The sequence below is a fragment of the Hyperolius riggenbachi genome, chromosome 2, assembly GCF_040937935.1.
Source record: "Hyperolius riggenbachi isolate aHypRig1 chromosome 2, aHypRig1.pri, whole genome shotgun sequence".
NCBI lineage: Eukaryota > Metazoa > Chordata > Amphibia > Anura > Hyperoliidae > Hyperolius > Hyperolius riggenbachi.
Window position 1 is genome coordinate 547,420,837 of NC_090647.1, and position 27,694 is coordinate 547,448,530.

At 46.9% G+C, this 27,694-nt stretch overlaps 1 protein-coding gene across 12 annotated transcripts in view; it reads right to left on the minus strand.

Annotated features, from left to right (window-relative positions):
- The window catches only part of POU2F1 (POU class 2 homeobox 1), a 244,598-nt gene that overhangs the window by 108,154 nt on the left and 108,750 nt on the right, over positions 1–27,694 (minus strand). For 11 of the 12 annotated variants that reach the window (XM_068270829.1, XM_068270827.1, XM_068270826.1 and 8 more), the window contains exon 2: positions 501–563. In XM_068270829.1, the coding sequence (XP_068126930.1) occupies positions 501–563 (63 nt within the window). Of the gene's footprint in view, positions 1–500; positions 564–26,211; positions 26,270–27,694 lie in introns of those variants that run through there. The other variant, XM_068270830.1, reaches the window with a different exon arrangement.

The window sequence follows — 27,694 nt, forward strand, 5'->3', positions numbered from 1 at the left end:
TATAAATACAATAAATAATAATAGGTGGCTTTTCAGTTTTGACTTAACCATGTCTGGGGTTGGAGCGATCTTGATTATGTTTGGCAAGGCATTCCACAGGGTAGGGGCAGCATGACAGAAAAGCTCTGGCTCCAAAGGTTTTTAGTTGGACTCTGGGGGTGGTCAAATTATTGGATCCTTTTGACCTCGATGCTGTGGAAGGTGTGCCACAGTTCCAACAAATCCATCAGGTATCCGGGACCTAGGTCTTGCAGGGATGTGAATGTTAACATGCCAATTTTGAAAAGGATTCTGCATTTATGGGTAGCCAGTGTAGTGAGCAAAGGATTGGTGTCATGTGACAATGGCAGCTTGGCTTGTGTATAGCTGAAAAGATTCCTCATCAGCACTGCAGGTATGGAAAGAACCTTAAGCAGATGCCGGTCGTACTTCGCTCCCAGTTCTCAGTTTGTCTGTATATTTATACGAGAACGCGATCAATCCCGCACTCAGCGCCTCACCTGCGTTTCCATCTCCACTGTCTGCGGATTTTGTGTTTTCTGACGGATTATTCATTCTTGCATCTGCGGGAGATACAAATACATACATTACTAAGCTGTTTAACAACACAAATGTATTCTCAGCAGAGCGCAGGAATGGTGGAAAATGCGCAAACACTTTCTACACAAAAGCCACTCAACCCAAGAACCCGCTACCAGCCAGGGATGGTCTATCACATGCTAATAATCTGCTTGGAAATGTATGTACCAATCAAATGCAGAAGCGGATGACTCCGGCTGGTCACAATGATGCAAATACTATCCAGCAGAGAAATGGGCCAAAGTCATGAAATCTTTCAGGAATCAGCCCAGTGGTGCCTGATCGCCGCCCCCCCCCCCCCCCCACAAGTTTTAAATGTTGCCCTAAAGATGCCCATGTTCTGAAAAGGTTTGCCTGTCCCCTGGCGCAGCTCCGAGCCTGTCCAGGCTTGCGCAGTAACAGCAGACATGGGGTGATGCAGAGGCGTGGCCGTGAGCTAAACTGGTGAACATTTGAGAGTTTACATAGCATGGACATCGGTGGCATGGGACACACACATTTAACACTTGGGGTACCAGGGGTTTGCCTGTTCCGTCATGATATGTCACACTTATTGCCGCGCACACTATTCACCACCTACGACCAAGGTTTTCAAGCATATCCAATGCATTCCATTGACTCTAGCCAGAAACCCGATGGAATCATCAATCGGGCGGACATGTGGTACCAATTTTCTTCACATAAAAATTGGATGATGGATCGGGGCATAAATTCGGTAGATGCATGAAAACCTCAAATCTGATTGGTTTGTTTTCAGGCCGCGTACGATTGATCTCTCAAGATTTTGGTTAATTTTATGCAGAGTATCCCCAGCAGAGGTGCCACGCTTGCTTCGATTAGAAAAGAGATGTTCCGGTTTCATTGCCTGAGGAAGAGGGCTTGGTCTCACGAAACACATTGCAATTTTTGGAGTACACAATGAAGGATTTTTAATAATAAATCAATAAATCTCATGTTGCATCTCATGTTGCTGAAGTGCTACTTCCCCTCTTTATATTAATTTTGTTTTATCCTAATTGGCGTCTCTGTTCTACATACCATCCCTAGTTTTCGTTGCTTCATATGTGCTCATGATGTTCAGGACAAAAGCGGCCCCTCCCCACCCCTATACTCCCCTATGTAGGAACTCCGCTTCCGAGGGTGCGCACCTCTCCCCCGCCCCCCAGAAGGATGCAGAGCCCCCAGGGAGGATTTGTGGGTGCGTTCGGTGAGGATAAATAGAGAGAGAGATAGCCGGAACACTGATCCCCCTCTCCGGCTCCCTGACACACGGGCCTCAGACATAATTTACCGGCTCATCCCTGGGAGTCCGCAGCACACAAGCCCTACACAGCAAATAAATATAATTTATATCTCGCTGAAAGCTGCATGGCTGTTCCTCTTTGCAAAAACTTTAGTCTAGGCATCACCATGGAAACGGCTTGTGTATGAGGGGAAGGAGACGCTGCTGAAAAGTCCACCAATTTGCAGAGTGAGGTGCAGGCGAGGCCGGAATGTCCAAACAAGCTTCCCATCCAAAACAACATGGAGGTACGCGCGGGACCACCAAACACCCGGATTACTTAAATGGGGCTTTAAATGGGTTTCATGCAGGAAGGGCGACATCCACTTATAAAATGAAGCCTGCATTTCAAAAGACTGTCAGCACCTTAAAGGAAGCTAGAGGAATACGGCCAGGAGTCATGCCAACGAACAGTTAAGAATTTACACAGCTGGGGCATCAGTGGTATGGGGGGAGAGGGGGTCCGTTTTGTGCACACAAACTTAACACTTGGGCGGTCAGGGAAATGTCGCATACATCACAATATCATACACTGTAGGTTTTCCAAGCTAAACAGACGTATTCTGCCTTCTATTTACTTTTCAGGACAGCTGGCTGCATGTGACAGCCTCATTTGCATAGATAACATAACTACTGTAGTTTTTTGCTGTGCAGGCAAACAGAAAAGGACTTCAGACAATTAGTAGGACTACAGTACTATAGTGCAGGTGCACTTTAATGCCTGGTACATACCATGCAACTTCCAGTCAGATATACGGGTCGAATCTATTATTTCTGACAGATAGGATCTGATTTCTGATCGATTTTCAGATCACTTCTATACAAAATCGATCAGAAAAACTATAGGAAATCAGAGCAGACCTGTTGGAAATCAATTTGACCAGCCTATCTGACGGGGAAATTGCATGGTGTGTACCAGGCATTAGAACTTCGTTTACCCATGTAGGATAAATTTTCAGCAACTGTTTACACATAATTAAATCATAACAAAAAGCAAGGGACCAATGGCCTCAATTCACTAACCTTAACTCCTGTCTTTAATAACTCTTCTGAGCTGTTTTAAAGTTATCACCATGGTGATATAATTGTGATAACTGTATAACAGCTCAGAAGAGTTACTAAAGACAGGAGTTAAGCTTAGTGAATGGAGACCAAACTCTGGGGGAAAGACAGAAGAACTGGACAGTTTAGATCGCTCCTGGATTCCGCCCAGCAAAGTTTTGATTGGTTGAAAATGTTACTCCAGATTTCAGCTGTGCTCTATTTAACTGGTATAAAGCGGGTGGGTAAAAGTGAGACTCTGCATAAACTAAGATTTAGCCAATAAAGTATTTATGAAACATTTTTTATGAAGCGGGTTTGTTTATGTGCGAGTGATTAGATGGAAAACAGTTTTTATTCAAGTAGGAAGGACTGGCGAGATATGTAAACACTTCAAGCTGTGCTCGAGAAAAGGTTTGAGTAACAAAGGCTTCTCGAAGTGGTATACATTTCTGTAGAGTTCAAAAACGCTGTTCTGCAAAGAGGGGATAATCCTCTTCCATCAACCACACTCAACTCAATGGCTGTATACTCCATTAAAGAGGATGGAGGTTTACATTTTATGAGATGGACTCTAAACACATCCTATACACACACAAAATCTAAGGGAGTAGAAACATAGGGCACTATAAAACAGTACACATACCTCCTGGGGAGCTGACTGACAATTTCTGTATCCATGAAGAAGGGAGGAGGGACAACGGCGCTGGGAAGGACGCCTATGAAGAAGGGAGGAGGGACGACGGCGCTGGGAAGGACGCCTATGAAGAAGGGAGGAGGGACAACGGCACTGGGAATGACGCCTATGAAGAAGGGAGGAGGGACGACGGCGCTGGGAAGGACGCCTATGAAGAAGGGAGGAGGGACAACGGCACTGGGAATGACGCCTATGAAGAAGGGAGGAGGGACGACTGCGCTGGGAAGGACGCCTATGAAGAAGGGAGGAGGGACAACGGCACTGGGAAGGACGCCTATGAAGAAGGGAGGAGGGACAACGGCGCTGGGAATGACACCTATCAAGAAGGGAGGAGGGAAAACGGCGCTGGGAATAACGCCTATAAAGGAGGGAGGAGGGACAATGGCACTGGGAATGACACCTATGAAAAAGAGAGGAGGGACAACGGCACCGGGAAGGACTCCTATAAAGAAGGAAGGAGGGACCAACGGCACCAGGAATGCTGCCTATGAAGAAAGGAGGAGGGAAAACAGCGGAATGGCGGAGTAACTCCTGCAAGTGGGATAAGGAGTGGGGGAGGGACAATGGACTATATAGTTTTCCGGAATTGCTTTTGTGTGGAAAACATTTTTTTTACTAAGGATCCCCCATGAGGAGATGGACTAGCCCACAACCTGTCAGATTACTTTTTGCTGCCTACAGCAAGCTACATAGAAGAAAAGCCATTTATAGTGCATTTTTTGGTAAAACTGAAATCACAGAGGCGCCAATAAGGATAAAATAATTAAAATCCGCTTAAAAAGGGGGGGAAGTGGGTGGACTCGCCTCTCTCAGGTAAACAATGACCAGGCTAGGAGACGTTACTATAGTAACAGTAGCATTTATTGAAAACTCTCCAAGTGTGCAATGCGGTTCATGGGTCAGTATCCCGCATCATCAGGCAATCAGTTTTGGAGAACACAGTATGGGTCAATCTTTGGGCCAAGCACCTCTGGGATATAGTGCATTCTTTTATAGGAGAAATGCAGCCTTATGGGTACACATGTATTGACTGGGTGAGGCAGGGGGTGGGAAGGCGAAATTCATCGGAGGAGCCCCCCCCCCCCATAGCCAAATAGATCAGCTAACACAAACATGAAGAACATGTACGTAAAATGTGAGGTACTGCAGTTATACAGATACCCAAAATCAAATGTAAACTTTTTTTTAATAGTTCCTATGAATAGTAAAAAACTCCTATGTAGAGCTTGTCAGTCACGCTGCCCACACAGTTTCAACAGTAAGATCTGGTCTTGCTCATCACACAGGGAAACTGAAGTGTTTCCGGAGCACTTGTGATATGAGAGAGCAGCAGGTGTGAGGTGAGAACAGGAGGCGGAGTCACAGTGGTGCTGCAGACACAGCGCAGCCTGATGTGCACATTGTCATCTACAGTGACGGAAATGAAACTCTACAGCTGTTACCAGGGTCAGGGTTAAAGCCTGTAGTGTGATTTATGAGAAAGCACCGCAGATCTCTCCTATGCTGTACTCTGGCATGGAGATGTGATTGAGCAGCTGCTATTCTGTGCTGAGTATTTGTTAAATGCAGAGGTACAGGGGGATTCTGCTAGCGGTCCTCTCTCTACCCCTCTCCCCCCCCCCCCATTATAGTAAAATGTGTAAAAACACTTTGAATATAATCTTCTCTTGCTTAAAATGCTTTGAAAGTATGATAAAAACTGTTCTGCTATTGAAAAACACCATGTAACCTTCAAATTAGATAAACATTTACATGGCACATTGACCGATCCATTGAGTGCAAGCTTTCTGCAAACCACAAGGTCTCTCCCTTTATAATGCCAATCTTAATGCATCATAGTGAGATTCTTTTCTGCACTACAAAAGCGCTACATTTTAAACATACATTATATGGCTGCGCTTGCGTTACTGTCAAACTGCGAGCGCATTAAAAAAATGCTAACTGCAGCTGCATGCACAAAAAGACAAACATACACTCAAGAGCGCGCGCACAAAACACCACAGAAGGAAATAAGCATTCAGTTGTGATAATTTTGGTGTGATATGCAGTATAAACAGGTAATAAAAACCAAATAAGCTGCCTCTCTCAGGCATCCTTTTGTCTTTCAATATAACTTTTGCCCTGGCAGCTGTAATGCAGACGCCTATCTGCGGGGTTGTGATGTGAACAAGGCCTTACAGTTATCTCTAGACGAGTCAGTCAGCTGCCTAAAAAGAGAGTTTAAAACTTCTGCAGTTGGTAACATTTTAAAGTATATTCTTGAAAACGAAAACAAATTTTTTTTCTATGCTCTATTCAACACCACTTTGTACAGTCATCCTTTAAAGGGAACCCGAGGTGAGATGGATATGGAGGCTGCCATATTTAAAGGATACTCGAAGTGACATGTGACATGATGAGATAGAAATGTGTATGTACAGTGCCTAGCACACAAATAACTATGCTGTGTTCCTTTTTTCCTTTCTCTGTCTGAAGGAGTTAAATATCAGGTATGTAAGTGGCTGACTCAGTCCTGACTCAGACAGGAAGTGACTACAGTGTGACCCTCACTGATAAGAAATTCCAACTATAAAACACTTTCCCAGCAGAAAATGGCTTCTGAGAGCAGGAGAGGGATAAAACCGGTCAATCGTTCATAGATTTTAGCTCTGGCATACTTCAATGAATGTGTCATTGAGCAAAAACAATAAAACAGTTAAAAAAAAACTTAAAAAGTAGATTTAAACATAAAATAAAACTGTCATTTTTAGGAGAAGGAAGATAGATACAATCGTTTACTTCATTCGCTTCAGGTGTCCTTTAAGGAAATATGTCAGCCTCCATATCGCTCTCACCTCAGGTTCACTTAAATCAGCTGTGGTCATTACTGTGTTTCCATTGTCATGTCCACAGCAGTGTGGTGCAGGCATAAACCTTCTGTAATAACGCTGCTTCTGTTAAGGGGTTTCTATTATTCTGCCGGCTCCTTATGCTACAGAACCATTCCCTTCTCTAATGACGGATGTGTTTGGCTTTACAGCTGCGCCATCAGGCTTTAGCGGGGAGTGTTTTATAGCGCATAAAAAGGCTTGCTTTAAATAGCGGCATTAAGGAAGCAATTTACAGCGCTGGCTATGGCTTCCATCCATTCAGTCTGCTGCTGCATCAGGACGTATAAATAACCCATTCCTGATCTGCAGCTGTTGTAAGGGGTGCGGTGAAAGAATTAGCTCAGCGGTGCTGGGGATGAACGCCGCCCGGCTGGGATGGACGAACAGACGCACGCCAAGGGACTACCGCACAGGTACAACAGAGGGCAATTCACTTGCCAACAACAGTTTTAAAAAGATAACATGAGCAAGAATTAAAATTCATCCCAATCAGTAGCTGATATTCCCTTTCCCATAAGAAATCTTTTCCTTTTCTCAAACGGATCATCAGGGGGCTCTGTATGGCTATTGTGGTGTAACTCCTCCCACAGTGTGATGTCAGGACCATGGTCCTGGCAGTTTCCTGTCTGTGAAGCTCATTGAATTGTGGGAAATAACAGCGGTTTACAGCTGGGTCCAAATGCCCAAAAAAGCAAGCCCCATGTGATAAATGTCAGAATGTAAATCAGGGAGAGGAAAGCTTTTACAATGGGCAAACACTGACTAATTTATACAGAATTATTGTAAAAATGAAGCACTTTATTACATTATTTTCACTGGAGTTCCTCTTTAAAGGTTTTTCCCCCAGTGCCCACAACAAACATGGCCATAGACAATAGGTGAATTTCAACAAGGTAAAGGATCATTTGACCATTGGCCTGTGATAGGTCTTGATTTCTTAAAGTACACCTGAACTCAGAAACGTAAAGGGGTTGCCATATTTATTTACTGTTAATACCAGTTGCCTGGTGTAATTAGAATATGGCACTGCAAAAAACAAACTTCGTAAACACCTGCATGAATTAGCATTAATGTTATTCTTGGCGCCAAAAGACACCATAAATGAGGCTCTCTACTGCTCACTTCCTGTGGCGGAAATATGTATTGCAAGAAAAAAAATGTGAGAAGAAAATTGGAGTCTGCCCGCTCACCGCAACGCTAATGCCAAACAGTTAAATACAAAATATCCCAGTCATTGAATTACATGACCAGTCAACGTGCATCACCTCAGAGTGATTGCTTTAGGCCCTGTTAAAACTGTCAGTGTTTGCAGAACGCATAGAAAAGCAAAGAAACCGCAAGTTGAAAAACGCATGCGTTTATATGCATTTTTCGTGCGTTTTCTATTGCGTTTTTCCATGTTGAAGGGAAGTGCGTCACACAGGAAACAATGGGAAACGCAGGGTAAAAACGCAATAAGCGTTTTTGATACGCGTCCATAGACTTTCATTGCATCCGCTTCTGTGCGTGACGCACAGAACTGCGTGCAGCAATGCGGATGAGAAACGTATGCGTCTCATACGCATACATGTGAACGAGGCTATAAAAAAACATTAGTAGCTTTTTCTATGCGCAAAGTCTGCCCATACGCGTTCTGGAAAAACTGCTAGGAACGCACATAGGCCTCAATTCACTAAGATCATGCTGGAGATAATAAGGCAAGAGATAACTTACCTCCACACAGTGAGAGAGTTATTTTATCTCTTCATTCCTTAAGTTACCTCTCCTGTAGTTAATTTACCTCCTCTGTAGTTAATTTACCTCCTCTGTAGTTATTTTCACACGCAGTTAATAAACAGCCTGTCTAACTCTGGAGTTATTTTAAGGATTGAAGAGTTAACTTTAGGTGTGCCTGAGGTAAAATGTTTCCTGAATACGACATGCCTTATCACCATGGTGATAACTCTAGAAGAGTTATTAAAGAGACTCTGTAACATTAAAAAGATCCCCTGGGGGGTACTCACCTCGGGTGGGGGAAGCCTCCGGATCCTAATGAGGCTTCCCACGCCGTCCTCTGTCCCACGGGGGTCTCGCCGCAGCCCTCCGAACAGCCGGTGACTGTGCCGACTGTCAGTTCAATATTTACCTTTGCTGGCTCCAGCGGGGGCGCTGTGGCGACTTTCGGCACGGAAATAGAAGGAAATACCCGATCTCCGTCGGGTCCGCTCTACTGCGCAGGCGCCGGAAACTTGCGCCTGCGCAGTAGAGCAGACCCGACGGCGATCGGGTATTTCCGCCTACTTCGGCGTCGACAGCCGTCAGAGCACCTGCGCAGGAGCCAGGAAGGTAAATATTACGTCACCGCTGCACGGAGGGCTGCAGCGAGACCCCTGACGGATGGAGGACGGCGCGGGAAGCCTCATTAGGATCCGGAGGCTTCCCACACTCGAGGTGAGTACCCCCCAGGGGCCGTTTTGTCGTTACAGTTCCTCTTTAAAGACAGGAGATAAGTTTAGTGAATTGAGGCCATAGTCTGAACAGGGCCATAGCATCAGCCTGTGTTAAAATTGGGTATCGAGGCCCAATGAAAGTGCCTCAGGGTCTAGGCTGCCATACACTGCTCAATTGCCGCCAGGTCCGTCTCTGAACGAATCTGATCAGAGAGGGATCTATTGGCTGCCAACAAATTTTTGGATCCATTTCAGCATGAAGTAGATTCACAACCTGTGGAGCTGACACCTGCTCACCGCCCCTAAGCCTTCCTGCTTCCATGGCCAGCAGCAATGATATTACCGGTCCGCCGACGCGAGTCCCCGGGTCCGTGCTGTCCCTTTCTCCAGCTGGCCTTCCTCTGCATCTTCACTTCCTGTCCCTTCCTGTGAGAAGCGGAAGTTTAGACAGTAGAGGGCACTCTGTGTGAACTTCGCCTTCTCACAGGACGGGACAGGACATGAAGAGGAGACTGAGAAGGCCAGCCGGAGAAAGGGACTGCACTGACTCGAGCCAGCGGACAGGTAATATTATTGCTGCGTCGGTCATCAGCAAATCGAACACTGCTAACGACGTGCTGCCAACCTGCTGGCGATCGAGCAAAATTTTCCACCTGGACAGATCGAATGAATCGATCGATTTTGTAGGGAAATCGGTTTGGTCAACAGTGGCATTAACGATTTCCCAACAGATTCAATCACAGTGATCGAATCTGCTGTATATCGACTGGAAATCTACATAGTGTAGGAGTACCTTAAGAGGCAGAGGATCAGCAGGACAGCCAGGCAAGGTGCATTGTTTTAAATTAAATTAAACATATCCCCCTCACTTCAGGTATCCTTTAAGGTGCTCATGAATAATACAATCTTACCAAGTCTATGGAATATGAGAGACTAGAGTATCCATTCAAAAGTATACTCACTCAGTTTAACTGTCTGCTACATACATTTGGTAAAATTATACAATAAAGATTGTGTCATTAGTGGGCACCTTTATATGTAGTCTATCCATCGTTCACAGTTGGTCAGTGATTTTCAAACAAGTTTGAAAAGGTTTGTTCTTAGCAGAGGCCATTGTACAGCGGTCGTCTGCGAGTGCTTCGTCTGATGACACCCCGCTGCACATGTGCACTGGCCGTTTGGCAGATCAGGAAGGGTGGAGGATTCTGGGGTGTGGTCTATTGTCAGATGACCAACTCACACAATACCTTCTTTACAGCTGCTGGTGATCTTTTATACTGGAGAATTTGACAACTTCTTTGCCTGCTGAAGTTTTAACAACCCCCCCGCTTTATATTTTCATCTGAGCTATGCAAACAAAGTTCCATCCTGGTCTTTATCTGCTACTGAACTGTCACATTATTGCAGCCTCACAACCTCCTACGTTCACTGCTAGGTGGGACCACTAAGCCACTCCCTTCCTCTGTTACCAAATGGAGGGGAAGCATTTCAATTACACAGACCAATGACAGTACCTCACCTCTCCCCCTATGTAAGCAGGGGTGGGAATTCATAAATGATGCAGCAGGAGCAGAATTAGCGAGGGTTGTAGGATGGGGAGGAACAGGAACAATGCCGGAGTGTCCCTGAGTGGCTTGGAAGACCACAGCTAAACAACTTGTAAAGTCTGAATGAATAATTTCTTCAAGATTAGCCCAATAGCTGTCTGGTCGATCACCTGGTCACTAGAACAGTGGTGTTAAATTGCAATGATGAAGTCATCAGGATACTTAAAAATGTTAATGCATCACCAGTTGGCAGCTGAGTTTGTCCAGAGGTTATGCCTCTGCCTGTGAAGTATGAGGTCACAAGTTTAAGGCCCCGTTTACACTTGCGTTTCTCTGCCAAACGGACCGGATGACCTGACCGGATCCGGATCGGAACCGTACGGTTCTGATCCGGATCCGGTCAGGTTGCATCAGGTGTACAACAGGATGCGATCCGGATAAGTTTGGCAAAAGAGAGTAGAAATAAATACAAATTTTGGGGTCTGGGAGGTCAGCAGAAGGTGCACCTGTGGAATCAGGTCCTCGCTGTATAGGCCTCACCTCCAACATACTGCCAACAGCTCCAGCACGTTAAAAGTCACTGCTGCTCCACTCCAAAATGCTTGCCCATGTGTCCCCATCCAAAATCGCCGCTAGAATACGCATAGGAAGTGCGGTAGAACGTCAGGTGTTTGAAGCCAGTGTGTTCTGTGCTTCCGTTTCCCATTGGTTTTCTGTTCCCGGATGGTGCAGTCAGGCTCCGGTCCGGGTGCGTGGGCCGGATGAGCCGGCCCAAAAATAGCGCATGTTGGAAAAGTGTGTCTGGAGTCCGGATCCGGCTCCGTACTGTACGGAACGGACGCGTGTGAACGTCCGCATAGCCTTTGCATTGCTATGCGGAACGTACGTTCCGTTTGTACAGTATACGGTCCGGATCCGATCAGGTGAATCCGAACAGGGAACGCTAATGTGAACCGGGCCTAAGTCCAGGGTCAAAAAAAAAAAAAATGTTTACATCAGGAATTTGTTTTTGAAAATAAAAATTATTAAAATTCAAATAGCTTATTATGAATCTAATTGTTATCATATCCTGCAGTTCCATCAGAAACCACTGTACTCACATGTTGTGGCATGGTCTCTGCACCCCATTACTCCTTTCACAGCTTGTGAATGGGCATACCAGGGGAGTACATCTTATCTGCGTGTGTGCGCAACTTGCAAGTACATAACTCCCTGGTAAGGAAAACCGAACTGGTACCACCTCCCTGATCCCCCCCACCATACCTCACCTAGGTGGACTGATCCAGCAGTTGGGTGTGTGTGTGTGGGGGGGGGGAATGTAACACACAGGGGAAAAAAAGTAAATTAAGCATCCAACACGCTTTCTAGATATGAGTTTATCAAAACTAGGCATGTCAAAGACTAAGTGAAAACACAAGAAATGTAGGCTTTATACAAGCTGGTATACATGCACTGCATAGCATGAGCTACAGATAGGGGAGTGGATGTTCAAATAATCTTGGAAATGGCCCGTCCATTTGAAAATATCCATAAAATAGGGTAATGTTATCCAACGACTTATTCTTCCTAAAATCAATAATTCTTAAATAAAATTCATGTAGCAATCTATAGTTTGTTCTCTGAGACCTAAAAACTGCTCAGCAAATGGAAGTCTTCATAATCACATTCTTTATGGACTCGTAAACCACTGAATACTGTTAGCAGACAAATAAAGCTCAGGTCTGCGCTGTATATCAGCCTCGGACGGAAGGCGGGGCTGGAATACTTTAGTCTGCTCTACACTAGAATAGCTGCCAGGAACGAAAAACACCCGCAAAGCCCTCATGTGAAATCGCTGTTGTCCCAAAACAAAGTTTTGTGGTGGTTTTGGGTGACAGCTTAGGAAAGGATGCTGTACAGACATGTTGCCTGGACATATGTTCGGCACTAGTGTTCTCCCCGGGCTCTTTTAGCTGGGTGCTCCACCCGGCTAGTTTTGGTGACCACCCGGCTGTCATCGGCTCACCTCCTGCTATATTATAAGCAGACTTATGCAGAGAAGCACCGGCCCTGCATTCTATCATCTCGCCCCACCCGGCTACTTTTTCATGCCACCCGGCCGGAAAAAATTTCTGGGGAGAACACTGCACTATTGCAGTCACGTGCAGCCCCCACAGCAAGAGCGTGTCTGTAATAAATCAGCCTGAAATTATGAAGAAATAAACTACTGATGAGTGCAGTCTTAGGGCTGGTGCACACCAGAGCGGTTCTGCAGCGTTTTGTTTTTTTTAAACGCTTGCAGGGGGGAAACCGCTTGGCTAATGAAAGTGAATGGGATGGAGCACACCAGAGCGGTTCGTTTTTTCCACAAACGCAAACTCGGGGGCTGCAGCATTTTGTAGATTTCTGATGAGTTTCTGCCTCAATGTAAAAGTATAGGAAAGTGGAAAACTGCTCTGAAAAATGCCAGATCAGAGCAGTTTTCCAGGCGGTTTTGTTACAGAAGCTGTTCAGTAACAGCTTTACTGTAACAATATATGAAATCTACTACACAAAATACAAAAAAAAAAAAAAACGCTCCAAAAACTAGGCTAGGTATGTTTAGAAAAACCCTCTAAGCATGCCTAGAATCGCTCTGAAATCTGCGTCCAAAAACCTCTAGCGTTTTGTGGATCTGCTAGCGGTTTTGGTGTGCACCGGGCCATACAGGGTTTTTTTCAAGCATTCCCCCCATCTGCCAATTTGACCCATGTGAAGAGTAAACAATTTTAAACACCTCACAGACTAGTTAAAGGGAACCTTAAGGATGAAAGTAGAAACATCCGGCACTGCAGTAAACGTATTGTGCTTTTATTTTGTTCAGACTGTGATCATAAAGATGCATACAATGTACTTGTCAGCAAATAAATGGCAAACGATACAGTCCTACCGTGGGTGTGTGGCAGCGGGTGCAGGGTGCAAATCGGGCAGCCTAACGGCCGTTTCGCACGGCGGTGCTTCTTCTGAGGCTATTCCACGCTGGCACTCGGTGAGGATCTGGCTTTATTTCCTGATCCGTTGCGGCGGGTGGGCGGCGCGCACTTCCGCCCTATGTTACCACGCCTACCGGTGCTCGGCTGGGCCTATCATCGTCGCTCGCGTCGACAGCGGGCGGGGATGGATGGAGTGACTGACGTCAGCGTGACGTCTCTAGTAAACAAAGCCAGTGTATTCCCCGGCATGTCAGAGCATTAAGCTCCTATAGGGACGTCAGGGCAAGGCTTGCAGGGAAGTAAAAGTGGTGATGTCAGGTTAGAGACCTGTGTATAGGTGAAGGAAAGTGATGTTACTAGTGAGGGGAAACAGAAAAAAAGGGGGAAAGAATAATTAGAATAGTGAAGATGCAAGATAAGAAGCAAGTCTTACATCTGACTCGGGGGCTGTGCGAGAGGGAACGCTAGCGTGTGCAGCAGGTCAAACTAATCCGGAAATATTGTCACTACCGTGTGACCTCCTACTGAATCAACGTCTGAGGACACACAGTCTGACATAATTCAACTCTCCAAATATTTAAAATACATATACTCATTGAGAACCAGATATTCATTTGAGACAAGAGGCAGGATGGCATTTAGGAAAGAGAAGAACCAAGGGAACACACATGTACAAAGTTTTCCAGCAATTTAAGGTTCCAAAAAACAGGCCAGATCGTTATGATCATTGAACCCAAGGGGTCCCATTGCTTCACTTCTAATAATAATTAGGGATTCCTTTCGCAGAAGGAGACGTGCCCGGTTCCCACCCCTTGTGGGGATATTCACCTGAGTGAGACCGCAGAATCTTAGTACCGCTGGGTCACTAGCATGTTTCTCTCGTACATGCTCTATTAGCCTTGGGGCACCCTTCCCGTTATCAATGGAGCGCCAATGCTCCTGAATCCTTTCCTTAAGGGGACGAGTGGTCTTGCCCACATAGAAACGGCCACAAGGGCACCACAGGGCATAAACAACAAACATAGTGCTGCAAGTTATAAAGTCTCGCACCGTCCACTCCAGTGCACCAAGGCGGTATTGCTTGCCTGTCTGCATGTACTGGCAGTGGGAGCAGCGTTTGCACCTGTGGTTGCCCCTTGGTCGTCCCATCTGCAGCCAATTCTCCACCCTCTGGGTCCTGAACTCACTTCTGGTGACCTGGTCACCTATAGTGGGTGCACGTCTGAAAGCAACTAAGGGGGCTGCGGGCAGGATCTCCTTCAGGACTGGGTCCCTAGTGAGTAAAGACCAATTTCTTTCAATAACCTCTCGTAAACATTGCGACATGAGAGTGTAATCAAATGTTAAGGGGACCACTTTCTCTTTCTTTCGACTCTGTGGTTCCCATAAGAGGTCCTCTCTTGCTCTACTCTTTGCTTTATTGAATGCTAAATCTACACTCTTAGCAGGATAGCCCCTACTTGTCAATCTCTGTGTGAGGTCTTTGCTCTGTGATAGGAAGTCATCCAAACTGGAATTGTTCCTCCTAAGGCGCAGAAATTGACTGTAAGGTATTGAATTCACCACGTGTGTAGGATGAAAGCTGTCCCTACAGAGGAGTGCGTTGGTTGCTGTGGGCTTGCGGTGGCCCCTGGTAAACAGGCGGTCACCACAAACCTCCAGCTCCAAATCAAGAAAGGCCAATTTTTGGGGGCCAATTTCATAGGTAAAGGCCATGTTCACTTCGTTGATATTTAAATATGCAACAAAGTGACGAAAATCCTCCTCGGTTCCAGACCAGAACACCAGGACGTCATCCACATACCTGGACCACCTCCTGATGTGCGACAAAAAGGGGTTGGATGTGTCGTAGACATAATCCTCCTCCCATGCTGCCAGAAACAGGTTGGCATAGACACATGCTACCGGCGTGCCCATGGCAGTGCCGGACATCTGTCTAAACCACATGCCGTCAAAGCGGAACGCATTATGGTTGAGCACGAACAGGAGACAGTCGCATATATATTCAATCAATCCTGTGTCATCCCATTTACGTTTCATAAAGCGTCGCACTGCTTCCACACCCGATTCGTGTGGAATGCGGCTGTATAAGCTCTCGACGTCAATGGACGCCAGGATGTCCCCTGGCGTCCAAGTGTACCCTTCCACACCCCTTAACACCTCCATAGTGTCAAGCATGTGGGAAGGCACCTCTTCCAAAAAGGGTCTCAGGAGGTGGTCCAGGTACCGAGACAACCTCTCAGTCACGGAACCCACACCCGAGACTATGGGGCGTCCTGGTGGTCTGGTCCGGGATTTATGCACCTTCGGGAGATAATACCATGCTGGCTTACGTGGAAAGTCGGGAAGGAGGCCACTAGCTAATGTTTGCGTGAGATAACCCCCCTCTACTCCTCTGCGGAGGAGGGATCTCAAAGCATTTTGAAATTTAAAGGTGGGATCAAAACTAATTTGAGAATACACCCTTTCATCCCCCAATTGACGCATCGCTTCCTCCTTATACTGGTCAACCGAAAGGACCACGATGGAGCCCCCTTTGTCTGATTTCTTGACTATTAGGTCAGGGCGATTTCTAATCCATTTCAAGGCTCTCATCTCTCTATCTGAAACATTCTGCGATACTGGGGGATAGCTCAAGGCCTTCATCTCCCTCTCCACTATGGTTTGAAAAAGGTCAAGACTGGACCCTGCCTGAACTGGGAAGGGTTTAATGGACTTACAGGGCCTAAAAGGGGGACGTTCCAGCTCTGTGGGGGAAAGGGGAGACTGGGTGGCGGACTGGGAAAGGGAGGGTGGGTAAGGGAGGGAGGGTGGAGGGGGAGGAAAGGGAACAGTGGCTGAAAGTTCTCCCTCTTCATTTTTATCTCTCCCTGAACCCTCATTCTCCAGGTCTTGAAGCATCGATAGAATCTCTTGATCTCCCTCAGACCACGTGAACTGTGGACTAAAGCCCAGTGGACCAACTGGTCCCACTTGTGTTAATTCTTTGTTAAGATGATTTAAGGTTTCTTTTTTATGGAAGATCGCACAGCCCCCGAGTCAGATGTAAGACTTGCTTCTTATCTTGCATCTTCACTATTCTAATTATTCTTTCCCCCTTTTTTTCTGTTTCCCCTCACTAGTAACATCACTTTCCTTCACCTATACACAGGTCTCTAACCTGACATCACCACTTTTACTTCCCTGCAAGCCTTGCCCTGACGTCCCTATAGGAGCTTAATGCTCTGACATGCCGGGGAATACACTGGCTTTGTTTACTAGAGACGTCACGCTGACGTCAGTCACTCCATCCATCCCCGCCCGCTGTCGACGCGAGCGACGATGATAGGCCCAGCCGAGCACCGGTAGGCGTGGTAACATAGGGCGGAAGTGCGCGCCGCCCACCCGCCGCAACGGATCAGGAAATAAAGCCAGATCCTCACCGAGTGCCAGCGTGGAATAGCCTCAGAAGAAGCACCGCCGTGCGAAACGGCCGTTAGGCTGCCCGATTTGCACCCTGCACCCGCTGCCACACACCCACGGTAGGACTGTATCGTTTGCCATTTATTTGCTGACAAGTACATTGTATGCATCTTTATGATCACAGTCTGAACAAAATAAAAGCACAATACGTTTACTGCAGTGCCGGATGTTTCTACTTTCATCCTTAAGCCTACAAGATTCACTCATGTACATATCCTGAGCACGCAGTTTACCACCGTGGGATTGTCTTTCAAGGGGTATCTTGCCGACCCACCCAGAATTAGCCGTGTGTAGTGCCGACCCTCTTTGAACCTCCCTCATCTGCATATAAAGGGAACCTTAACTGAGAGGTATATGGATGTTTCCTTTTAAACAATACCAGTTGCCTGGCAGTCCTGCTGATCTCTTTGCCTGCAATAGTGGAGGAATCACACACCTGAAACAAGCATGGAGCTAATCCAGTCTGACTTCACCTGATCTGCATGCTTGTTCAGGGGCTGTGGCTGAAAGTATTAAAGACACAGAATCAGCAAGAGAGTCAGGAAACTGGTATTATTTTAACCCCCTTGGCGTTCTGATTCTTTCTGGATTTTAGGGTCTAAAAGCGGTGTAGTTTTTTTGCACCCTTTGAGACCCTAAAACCTGGAAACAATCATGCTGCCAGGCAGGGCTGTGGAGTCAGAGTTGGAGTCGGAATTGAGGAGTCTGAGTTGGAGCAATTTTGGGTACCCAGAGTCGGAGTTGGAGTCAGAGTCGGTGATTTCATAAACTGAAGAGTCGGAGGATTTTGTACAAAATACACAGCCCTGTTAAGTATTAGACTAAGGAGTCGGAGTCATTTTGGATACCCGGAGTCAGAGTTTGAGTCAGTGGTTTCATAAACTGAGGAGTCTGAGTCGGAAGATGCAAATCTAAAAGTTGAATTGCCGGTTGCCATGATGACGACAGCCGGTGATCTCACCAGCAGGAAGCAAAGCCCCGGAGGAGAGGAAGAAGAATGGCGGCCGACGTCGGGATCCCCCGGGAGGTTGTAGAAATGCTCCTGCTGCGCGCATTGCTCTGCGCACAGCCTCCGGCAGCTACCCTGAGCAGAGGTCGGGATTACCGCTCTTACCTGCGATTTTCCGCCCCGACCGTAGCTCGGGATTACCACCAAGGAGGTTAAAGGGAAAAATCCATATCCTTCTCAGTTTAGGTTCCCTTTAACTAGATAACGACTATAAACTATTTTGTTTTTTAGTCAATTTATGGGGAAAAATTAGGCATTAATGCAGAAAAACCATTTTTCTCATATTTCACCCTACCCAATTTTCACATCACACATCCCACAGTTATAAAACTTTTACAAAAATTATTTGGCCCTTCCCGATTAAAATGACACCCCACATGCCACATTTTACTTCTAGCTGAGCATGTGGTGGACCGTTATCCCCAGTCTGCGCGTCTGTGGCGATCTAATGCGTTCGCTGGGCGACAGTTCAGGGGGCATAGAGCTGTACAGATGCATTGCTAGGCAATGGCAGAGCGTTACAACTGTAGAGCATTGGGGCCACAAACTTTCGCCCCTAGCGATTGCATCCGATCACTACTGACGGCAAAAGTTTATTTGCCATTCCTCTCCAGCTCCTGCCTTGTGCGGTTCCTGTGTCTGAAAATTGGATGAGTGGTTATACCTGGCTTGATGTTGTCCAGATGTTTATTAAGAACATGTGTTAACTATACAGATGTGTCTATTTGTGGAGGCCTGATGAAGGGTCTATCCCGAAACAAGTCGACGTTGTCGCCTCAATTTGCACAACTGCACTAATCTTGATGTTAACAACTGATGCATTTTTGCCATTCTTTGCTATGGAAAATGTTCCCTGATGGATACTTTTTATACATATTTTTGCAGAAGTGTTGTCTTCAATAAAATTCTTTTGTATTTTTGCATATAAACTCTTCAAGTTTCTTCAGTTTTTTGCTACATATATCCTTTTTATTAGTATAAAGTCTATGTAGGTGTTGTGGCACACCTGAGAGGATATCATCATCATTTCTTTTTCCCTGTATACGGAATATGGCAAAAGTTTATAAACAGGTTTAGGTATTGCAGGGGTTAATAGGCTAAGTTTGGGTTAAAAATTAATGGGGAATTTTATTGGGCCCATGTCACTTTGAAACATTTTTTTTTTCTAACTTTATTGAATGATTGTTGCTAGCTAACAGCAACAGTCATTCACAGGACCAGTCACGTGACTGCGACGTGTGACTGGACGTGTGCGCCCCGCTACGTGCACATAGCAGCAACACGCGTCGGCAGACGGCGGTATTTCATGCAGGACAGATTCTACGTCCTAGAACACACAGGGGGACTAATTAGGACGTAGAATCTATGTCCTGAAACCTTAAGCAGTTAAACAATACCAGTTGCCTGGCAGCCCTGCTGGTCTATTTGGCTGCAGTAGTGTCTGAATAACACCAGAAACAAGCATGCAGCTAATCTTGTCATATCTGTCAATGTCAGAAACACCCGATATGCTGCATGCTTCTTCAGGGTCTATGGCTAAAAGTATTACAGGCAGAGGATCAGCAGGACAGCCAGGCAACTGGTATTGCTTAAAGGTACTCTGAGCACCTCTCATGGGCATGCCATTAAAGGGAAGGTTCAGGGAGGGGATTAAAAAAAATAAAAATAAATTTCCACTTACCTGGGGCTTCCTCCAGCCCGTGGCAGGCAGGAGGTGCCCTCGCCGCCGCTCCGCAGGCTCCCGGTGGTCTCCGGTGCCCGACCCGACCTGGCCAGGCCGGCTGCCAGGTCGGGCTCTTCTGCGCTCCATTTCCTGGCACTTCTGCGTCCCACGCCGGCGCGCTGACGTCATTAGACGTCCGCCGGGCTGTACTGCGCATGCGCAGAACTACTGCGCATGCGCAGTACAGCCCGGCGGACGTCCGATGACGTCAGCGCGCCGGCGTGGGACGCAGAAGTGCCAGGAAATGGAGCGCAGAAGAGCCCGACCTGGCAGCCGGCCTGGCCAGGTCGGGCACCGGAGACCACCGGGAGCCTGCGGAGCGGCGGCGAGGGCACCTCCTTCCTGCCACGGGCTGAAGGAAGCCCCAGGTAAGTGGAAATTTATTTTTATTTTTTTAATCCCCTCCCTGAACCTTCCCTTTAAGCCAGACGACTTCCAACAAAGTCGTGCTTTGACCCCTCTGGAAGAGCCTCTTGCAATGGCCATGCGTGTCACTTCCTCTTCCTGCTTCGTTCAGTGATGCACTTCTCTAACAGAGAAGACAGGGGTGACCCGGAAGTTATAACATAGCCAAGATGGCAGCTGCGATTTTTAGATTGAAATCAAACAAAAAACTATTTGGTGTAGAACGGCAATACAGACATCATATGAAAGAGGAGAGCACAAGCTACAGAAAGGTATGCATCTTTAAGTACTTTGCAGTACTGGTCGGAGTGTTAAAGGCATGCCCATGAGAGGTGCTCGGAGTCCCTTTCAAAGGAAATAAATATGGCAGCCTCCATACGCCTCTTGCTTCAAGTTCCCTTTAACATGAATTCAGAATTTTATTCTTCCAAAACAAAGTCTGAGTGCCTTTTCTGCAATCCGCGGTCAGAGCAGGATTGCTTAGATCTCAGTAGGCGGCTGGCTGTGACTAGACATTGCATTCTGCAATCGATTTGAATAAATGTTGATGTGCATAGAGCCTTGAAAGGCTAACTTTTAAAAGAAAAAAAGTGATGTTCACAAAAATTATGGCTAACAATGCCTATTGCAGTCACTGTCCCATCCGCTGGACCTCTCTCTGGTGGGCTGGCTTTATGAGAGGTTATGAAGGTCCAGCAAAGTAAATATCACGGAGCCATCTGTTCCACCATTGTTCTTAAAGTGATGCATTTCAGCAGCTACTGTCTATTGTGCACTCCCCCTCTGCAAGTGTATGAATGTCCTAGCTCAAGGGGAGGAGCCTAGATTTTGTGTTTAACCACTTAAAGACCGCCTAACGCCGATAGGCAGCGGCAGGTCGTAAGTGGAATTACATTCCACGTCAGTTCACGGAGGGTGTCTCCGTGAACAGCCTGCGAGCCTCCGATTGCGGCATGTAAACACGCGGGGAAGAAAGCCCCAGTGTTTACATCGCATGGCGCTGCTGCGCAGCAGTGCCGTAAAGGAGATCGGCGAGCCCCGGCCTCTGATTGGCCAGGGATCGCTGGTATCAGAGGCGGCGCAGGACGAATCTCCGTCCTGTGCCGCCAATGAGAAGGTGGGAAGGGAGGGAAAGAGAGGGAGGCTGAAAAACGCTGCGGAGGGGGGCTTTGAGGAGCCCCCCCGCTACAGCAAAATAGCCGGCGGCGATCAGACCCCCCCCCCCCCCAGCAGGACATCCCCCTAGTGGGGGAAAAAAAAAAATTTGTGTGGGGGGGTGGGGAATAGTATCGGTTTGGGGAAGTTTGGTCGCCCTGGCTGCAATGTGATCTGTGCTGTGGGCTGGAGAGCCCACCCAGCACAGATCAAACAGAATTAGCCTGGTCCTTAAGTGGTTAAATTGTGTTTGATCCTTTGTGGCTAGGATTTTATCTAGTGCTCTCCCTCTTCCCCTATTAAGGGGCCCATACACCTAGCGATTTTCCCGCCAATGCAGAGCAAATCTGCTGTGAAATAGCTGCGCAAACGCTGACAGAACGATCGATTTCAGTCCAAAATGAATCGTTCCCGTCGATTCCAGTCTATCCGTCTGTGCAGAAGATTTCGCTCGATCGCCGGGTCGGGAGTGCGTCGATAGTGGCATTCGAATGCCCGACGACCGACGCTAGCGGCAATACATTACCTGATCTGGCTGGCGTGTATCCCCGCTGGGCTCCGAGTCCGGCTGGCTTCACTGAACTTCCTGATCCGGCAGGAAGTTTAAAGAGTAGAGCGCCCTCTACTGTTTAAACTTCCCCCGGACAGGAAGTTCAGTGAAGCCAGCCGGACTCCGAGCCCAGCGCGGAGAAGAAGACAGCAGGGATACGCGCCGGCCGGACAAGGTAATGTGTGCGGGGGGCAGCGGCAACTTCACAGATTGTGATCGGTTTAGTGCTGAAATCGATTCACAATCTGTTTGCAGTAAAGACAGCCATACGATCCCTCTCTGATCAGATTCGATCAGAGAGGGATCTATCTGTTGGTCGATCTGATGGCAAATCGACCAGTGTATGGCCACCTTTAGCGATCTTAACACACAGCTTGCTGGTGTGTTCGCATGGTACATATGTAGGTATTAGCAGCTCCCTTGCAGGATTAGTTAGATGACCCAGGGAAGCCGTTAAGGATATGTGCTCCTATTCCTTAGATAGGTTTTGATGCACTGAATGCGTGCATGTTTGTGCTATGCATGTTACAGGGCCAGAGTTAGGACACATACAACACTGGGCTACCTCTACGCTTTGTATGTGACTACGGAAGAGACTTTATTCTTGTAACGAAGATCCCAGCTTTTAAACTTGGCCCTACATTGATTGCTGCATGATTTTTGTGAATGGATTAGTATGAGGATTTGCATGAGTGTGCAGAAGTTCATTTTGAGGTTTTGTTGGCCACACCCCTTCCAGCACCTCCCCATTAAATCTACAAATGTTTAAATGTCCTAGCTCAAGGGCAGGAGCCTGGATTTTGTGTTTTTTATATTGTGCACTCCCCCTGGCGCTTTGTAGTCGAGGTGGTAAGGAGTGCACAAGGAGGTGGTAAGGAGGTTTTCGGCTGTGACTGTTATGTATATATAGTCTGCTTTAAAGGGAACCTGAAGTAAGGGAGAGCTGGAGGCTGACATTTAAGCGGACCTGAACCCAGAACTCCCTTTCTGCTCTAAAAAAGAAACAACAGCATAATACCCTTTAAAGAAAAACATTTGTTACAGCGGATACAAATACTTGCAATAAATCTGCAGTGTGTCTACTTCCTGCTTTCATGGAAGCAGACATAGGGTTAACATCCTAGATTTACAAATTAGCTGCTCTGCCCAGGCAGCCAGCTGACATAGCTGAGAGAGCAAATTACACTTACAGTCACAGATGGGGTAGAGTTAGACAGGTTATACTATCTAAATACATACAGGGTGCATTTCTATCTGATTTTCTTCTGTCCTGGGCAAGAGTTCAGGTCCACTTTAAAGTATTAGAGACAGAAGATCAGAAGGACAGCCAGGCAATCTGCATTGTTTAAAAGGAAATAAATATGGCAGCCTCCATATCCCCTCCAGTGGTGTAGCTAAGGAGCTGTGGCTCCTGATGCAAGTTTTACATTGCCGCCCCCCCCCCCCCCCCCCAAGCACTCTTTACGTAACAATTGATAAGTTGCCCGAAAACCTGCCAAGGGCAACCACAGTGTCAGAGGTGCAAGAAGGGGGTGGGGAGCAGTTTGTTAATGATTACTGCTATTCAAAGTATCTATAGAAGTGATTATTATGGGCACAGGACCAATAGAGAGCTAATATACTGTAGTTGAGGGCAGGCCCCTCTTGCCCCGATGCAGTCGCTCCCTCTGCACCCCATATTGCTACGCCCCTGATCCCCTCTCACTTCAGGTGTGCTACAGACTAGTTTCCTGGATAGAGGAATGATTTCAGAAAGTTTATTACTTCGTCTTTCAAGAGAAATGTGAGTTGAGGACTATGAAGAGACTCATCAACTTCCTTTTTTAAATAAACAGCATATCGTGCTCTTCTGCCTTACATACCGCATGTCCTCAAACAATTCAAATTTTTTACTTGAATGAGGAGGGTTAGAGGATACCCAAGGTGACATGTGAGAAGATGATAGACATGTGTATGTACAGTGCCTAGCACACAAACTAGGCTGTGTTCCTTTTTTTCCTTTCTCTGCCTGAAAGAGTTAAATATCAGGCATGTAAGTGGCAGACTCAGTCCTGACTCAGACAGGAAGTGACTACAGTGTGACCCTCACTGATGAGAAATTCCAGCTATAAAACACTTTCCTAGCAGAAAATGGATTCTGAGAGCAGGAAAGAGATAAAAAGGTCAATATTTCATAGATTTTAGCTCTGGCATACTTCAATGAATGTGTCATTGAGCAAAAACAATAAAAAAAAAAAAAACTGTTAAAACTTAAAAAAAGTCATTTTTAGGAGAAGGAAGATAGATGCAATTGTTTATTTCATTTGGTGTTAATCACCTTGGGTGTCCTTTAACCACCCGAGTACATGTAGCTCTCAATATACTGGCTATACTGGAGACACCATGCCCAGCTAGCTACACTGGGGATCCTGCTGTCTGACCCCCCAAATACGCCCCTACCGCATGTAAAATGGCCTGGTCCTTAACCTCTTGAGGACTGCAGGGCTAAACCCCCCTAGTGACCAGGCAATTTTTAGTTTAAAAGGCCACTGCAGCTTTAAGGCCAAGCTGCAGGGCCGCACAACATAGCACACGAGTGATTCCCCCCCCCCTTTTCTCCCCACCAACAGAGCTCTCTGTTGGTGGGGTCTGATCGCTCCCCCCATGTTTATTTTTGTTTAAATAAATATTTGTGTTGCCTTTTTTTTTTTAAAAAAAACCCTCTTCCTTTAAACCCCTTCCCTCCCTCGCTCCCTCCCTCCCCACAGCCGGCCAATTACGGCGATCGGCTGTCATAGGCTTCTGCCTATGAGAGCCGATCGCTCTCTTGTCCCCCAGGGGGACAGCCGTGTCACACGGCTGTCCCCAGTGCAGCGCTGCTGCTGATCGCAGCGCTGCACAAAGTAAATAGACGGCGATCACGGCGTCTAACAGTCTCCCGAGCGGCAATAGCCGCTCGGAGACTGAAGGCGGGGCGGAGCTCCGCCCCCCAAGCAGGAGATGCGCGCGCAGCCTGCGCGCGATCTCCTGCAAAACAGAGCCCCAGGACTTTACGCCAATTGGCGTTAGGCGGTCCTGGGGCTGCCGCCGCGGCCACGCCTACTGGCGTGACGCGGTCAGGAAGAAGTTAAGGGGGGGGTTAACCTACCAACGCTGCCCAAGTTTTGACTCCATCCCTAACTATTAATAGACCTGTCAGCTTTCATATTCCTTTAAAGAGAACCAGAGGTGAGAGTTTCATGGAGGCGGCCATATTTATTTCCCTTTCAGCAATACCAGTTGCCTGGCAGCCCTGCTGATCTTCTAATACTTTTAGCCATAGACCCTGAACAAGCATGCAGCAGATCAGACGTTTCTGACATTGTCAGATCTGACAAGATCAGCTGTATGCTTGTTTCTGGTGTTACTTGGTCATTACTGCAGCCAAATAGATCAGCAGGACTGCCAGAAAACTGGTATGGTTTTAAAGAAAACATATGGCAGCCTCCATATCACTCTCGCCTCAGGTTCTATGGCGAATACTTTTAGCCATAGACCCTGAACAAGCATGTAGCAGATCAGGTGCTCTGACTGAAGTCTGACTGGATTAGTTGCATGCTTGTTTCAGCTGTGTGATTCAGACACTACTGCAGCCAACAACAACAAAAAAATCAGCAGGATGATAATAGCTCTATAATAAAATATTTAAATATAATAAATATGGAAAGCTTACTTTAGGTCCCCTTTAAGTTCAAGCACACTTTAAGCACATCAAGTTGTTCAGAGAGGACTTTAAAGTGTACCAGAGGTGAAAATAAACTAATGAGATGAACAATTGGATCTGTCCTTCTACTCCTAAAAATGACTCTTTTTAGATATCTTAAGGTTTTAATTTTATGTATAAACATTTACAAAGCAGATTTAATTTTTTTATAGTCTCTGCTCAATTGCAGTGTCTCAAGAGACCCAGAGTAAAAATACATGAACTATTAACCTTTTTATCTTTCCCTCTCACAGCAAAAAGCCCAGATATCTGCTTAGGAAAGTGTTTTATAGCCTGATTGGAGAAACTGGAGCCCTGACTGGAGAAAAACTGTCAGTTCCATAGCCAATTATAAACTCTTTTAGGCAGGGGAAAAAAGAAAAGCAGCACAGCACATACTTGCCACTGTACACGTCTATCTCATCATGTAACATGTCACCTCTGGTACAGAGGTTCAGAGAGAGTCGCTTCTGCAAAATCCCCCTCTCTACAACCAGCCCCCAAAGAGGGGAAGTCAGTATAAAGAGTCACCAGGTGATGAAACTATCACAAGGAGAAAAAAAAACAAAAACCACACAAGACACAGCAAAGCACAAAGTCTAGTAAAGCAGCCCTCGTTACAGATCCACAGCTGCCTAAACCCCCGTGACGAAGTCAGCCAGCGTTCCAGCAGCAGGGAGGTCCAGGCATGCAAGCCGTTGCATAGGCTATTAGTCTATGCAGAGAGTCGCCACACACCCCCCTATTACCATATTAAACGGTTTACGACAGCACAAGCAAGAGTACCCACCTAGAACGTAGTCGCTGCAGTCCAGCATGGCGGTTGCTTCGCGGAGCTCCTCAGAATCCGAACAGGTGGAAGGAACTATCTGCCTAATGATGGTCTAGAAGAAGGCTAATTTGGTGGGAGAACGGGGAGAAAGAGAGGGTGGTGGAAGGGGGGAGGCGGGAAGCTATAGCTATCACACGGGGGGCTAGTCCATAGCGCTGGCGAAACTGCAGACGGGAAAAGTCGGAGTTTGCAGTGCGGACTTTTTCAGCTTCTCCCGCTAGCTCGAGCTGACATTGTCAAGGCAACTGAAGCGTGAAAAAGTTCCCCTTTTTGTAATAAAACAGAAACAAAGATTGCAGCTGGCAGTTTCCATAATGAAGCTTAATCAGTATGCCGCTGATTAGGGCCTTATGCAAATCTCCCCTCGTTAGCGCAGCAGCCAGCACTTTGAAGTCCGTGAGCAATTCATTTGCAGAGTACACTGAAAGCGCTCCCTGCATAATTTAAATTGCCACATAAATATTTATCAGCTCATTTGCATATTAATTGGTTCGCGCAAACATTCCAAGCAGCACAGCAGCCAGGGAGGGAAGGGGAGAGAAGAAAAAAAAAAAAAAAAACAGTGTATGAAGGGGAGAGAGAAAAAAAAAATTATCTGCGGAGTGCCAGCATAATAATTAATGGGAACAAAATGAATTTTTTTCCACTGGGTTAGCTTTTCTGACCTGACGGGAGAGTTGATAGGATGGGGGAGGGGGGCTGCTGCTGCCGGGAGAAAGTTACAGAAGAAAAGTAAAAGCACGTAACCGATATTTAATAAAAATGAGTAAGGCATGCAATGATCCCCGAATTTAAAGTGAACCTGGAGGTGAGAGGGATATGGAGGCTGCCATATTAATTTCCTTTTAACCACCCTGGCGTTCTATTAAGATCGCCAGGGCGGCTGCGGGAGGGTTTTTTTCAAATAAAAAAAAAACTATTTCATGCAGCCAACTGAAAGTTGGCTGCATGAAAGGCCACTAGAGGGCGCTCCGGAGGCGTTCTTCTGATCGCCTCCGGCGGCCAAAAGTAACACGGAAGGCCGCAATGAGCGGCCTTCCGTGTTTTGCTTACTTCGTCGCTATGGCGACGAGCGGAGTGACGTCAGCAGACGTCCTGACGTCAGCCGCCTCCGATCCAGCCCTTAGCGCTGGCCGGAACTATTTGTTCCGGCTGCGCAGGGCTCAGGCGGCTGGGGGGACCCTCTTTCGCCGCTGCTCGCGGCGGCGATCAGGCAGCACACGCGGCTGGCAAAGTGCCGGCTGCGTGTGCTGCTTTTTACTTCATCAAAATCGGCCCAGCAGGGCCTGAGCGGCACCCTCTGGCGGTAATGGACGAGCTGAGCTCGTCCATACCGCTAAGGTGGTTAAGCAATACCAGTAGCCTGGCAGCCCTGTTGATCCTCTGCCTCTAATACAGGGATGGGCAAACTTGGCCCTCCAGCTGTTACGGAAATACAAGT